At 46.1% G+C, this 1573-nt stretch overlaps 1 protein-coding gene across 8 annotated transcripts in view; it reads right to left on the reverse strand.

Moving 5' to 3' along the window:
- Positions 1-6: 6 nt before the first annotated feature.
- The window catches only part of SGCD (sarcoglycan delta), a 405818-nt gene continuing 404251 nt past the window's right edge, over positions 7-1573 (reverse strand). For 7 of the 8 annotated variants that reach the window (XM_006021126.2, XM_025200974.1, XM_025200975.1 and 4 more), the window contains one exon: positions 7-1374. In XM_006021126.2, the coding sequence (XP_006021188.1) occupies positions 1201-1374 (174 nt within the window). In that variant the 3' untranslated portion in view covers positions 7-1200. The remainder of the gene's footprint in view (positions 1375-1573) is intronic. The other variant, XM_025200973.1, reaches the window with a different exon arrangement.

Consider the following 1573-nt stretch of genomic DNA (forward strand, 5'->3'; position numbering starts at 1 on the left):
ATATTTTTAAACAAAAGCATAGTTTGTGAATAAGGTGATGTGACATCCATGCTAGGTTACCTTTGCAGCTGATAAACAGCTAACCTAACACGATGGCAGAGATCTTCAATGCAGAATAATTCCAATTAGTTTTTGATTTTTTTTCCCCCCAGCCAGTGACATTGCTTACTACATACCTATTAAATCCCCCTAACTTTTTTATGCCCCTGTTGGCTAAGAAAGACTGGAGGGGATCCCTGCAAACATCCCTGAATCATGTAGGACGCTACCCTGCATGGGCATGGTCCACCGTCCCTTATGTCAAAGTGAGTTTTGCCTTTCACATGAAGGAGAGCAGGACCAGGGCTAACATCCCCTCTTCTCAAGGGGTGGTGGTTCTGGGCATGAAGCACACGCTTCCTATGTGTTAGGACAAAACCTTGCCACTAAGCTGTCCTACATTAAATTGCACTCTCTTCCTTTTTAATATAAACACAGGCTCCTTGGAGCCGCTGGGGCAATTTGCACTGCGTCGCCAGCCATTCTGGTTTTTTTCTGACGCCACTGATTTTCAAAGTGCAAAAATAATCAGAGATGCTGTTCTCCCTTCCTAGGCTGCTAATAGGATCCCAGTCATCTTAATCAGACCTCGTTCCCATTGCTCCCAGAACAGAATTAACAAGGGACAGTCATCAGAGGCTGTGTCTACACTAGATACCAGACTAGACTAATCTACTGTGCAGTAAACGTCACCATCTCCACGTGCAGGTGTTTACTGCGCAGTAAATTAGTCTACTGCACAGTAAATTTACTACCTGCATATGGAGGTAGTAAACTGACTGCACGGTAAAGCCAGATAGCATTACTTGTGCGTGTTGACACACCCTACGTGTACTAATATGGAAAAGTCTGGGGAGCACCGAATCCAGTGGTCTGCACTGATAAATTTGGGTATGGGGGAAAAGTGGGACACTACACAAATGTCACAGGGTCACCCTGGGATTCCTTGTACTGAAACATCATTTTACACAGAGGATATATATATATAATTTTATATATATATTTATATATATATATATATATATTCACACACGCGCACGCACACACAAAAAAAGTCTTTGATAGGCTTTCTGTGTTCTAGTAAAAATAGTTGGCAGCTGCTATCTCTGAGACCAGCCGTAGGCCCATGCGCTGCCTGCAGTGCCCACCGCGCATTGTCTCTCAAAGGCAGACGCTTGTATTTATCTGGCAGGTGGAACTGGCCCCGGCCTGAGACAGGAATAACCTCCCGTTGGGACACACGCACAGCTCGTAGATTTTTTGCCTGGATCCTGCCGCGGAGTAAAACCCTTGAGGCAATTTAGGTAGTTTGATTTTTGCAGAGTCCAATGTGATCTGAAATGTGTGTGAGAGGAGGAGAAAGAGAGAGAGAGAGAGAGAGAGAGAAGAGGTGCTCTGGATGAACTGTACGTTTTAACCACGAGTTGTAAAAACTTTCCCTGGAAAGAGATGCTGGAACCGCTCGGGCCATTGGGGTCCGTGTGGAAATAGCGGCGGGGGGGGGGACACGGGGGGGGGGGGGGTGCTCTGTGCC

Source organism: Alligator sinensis, unplaced genomic scaffold, assembly GCF_000455745.1.
Source record: "Alligator sinensis unplaced genomic scaffold, ASM45574v1 scaffold550_1, whole genome shotgun sequence".
NCBI classification, from domain to species: domain Eukaryota; kingdom Metazoa; phylum Chordata; order Crocodylia; family Alligatoridae; genus Alligator; species Alligator sinensis.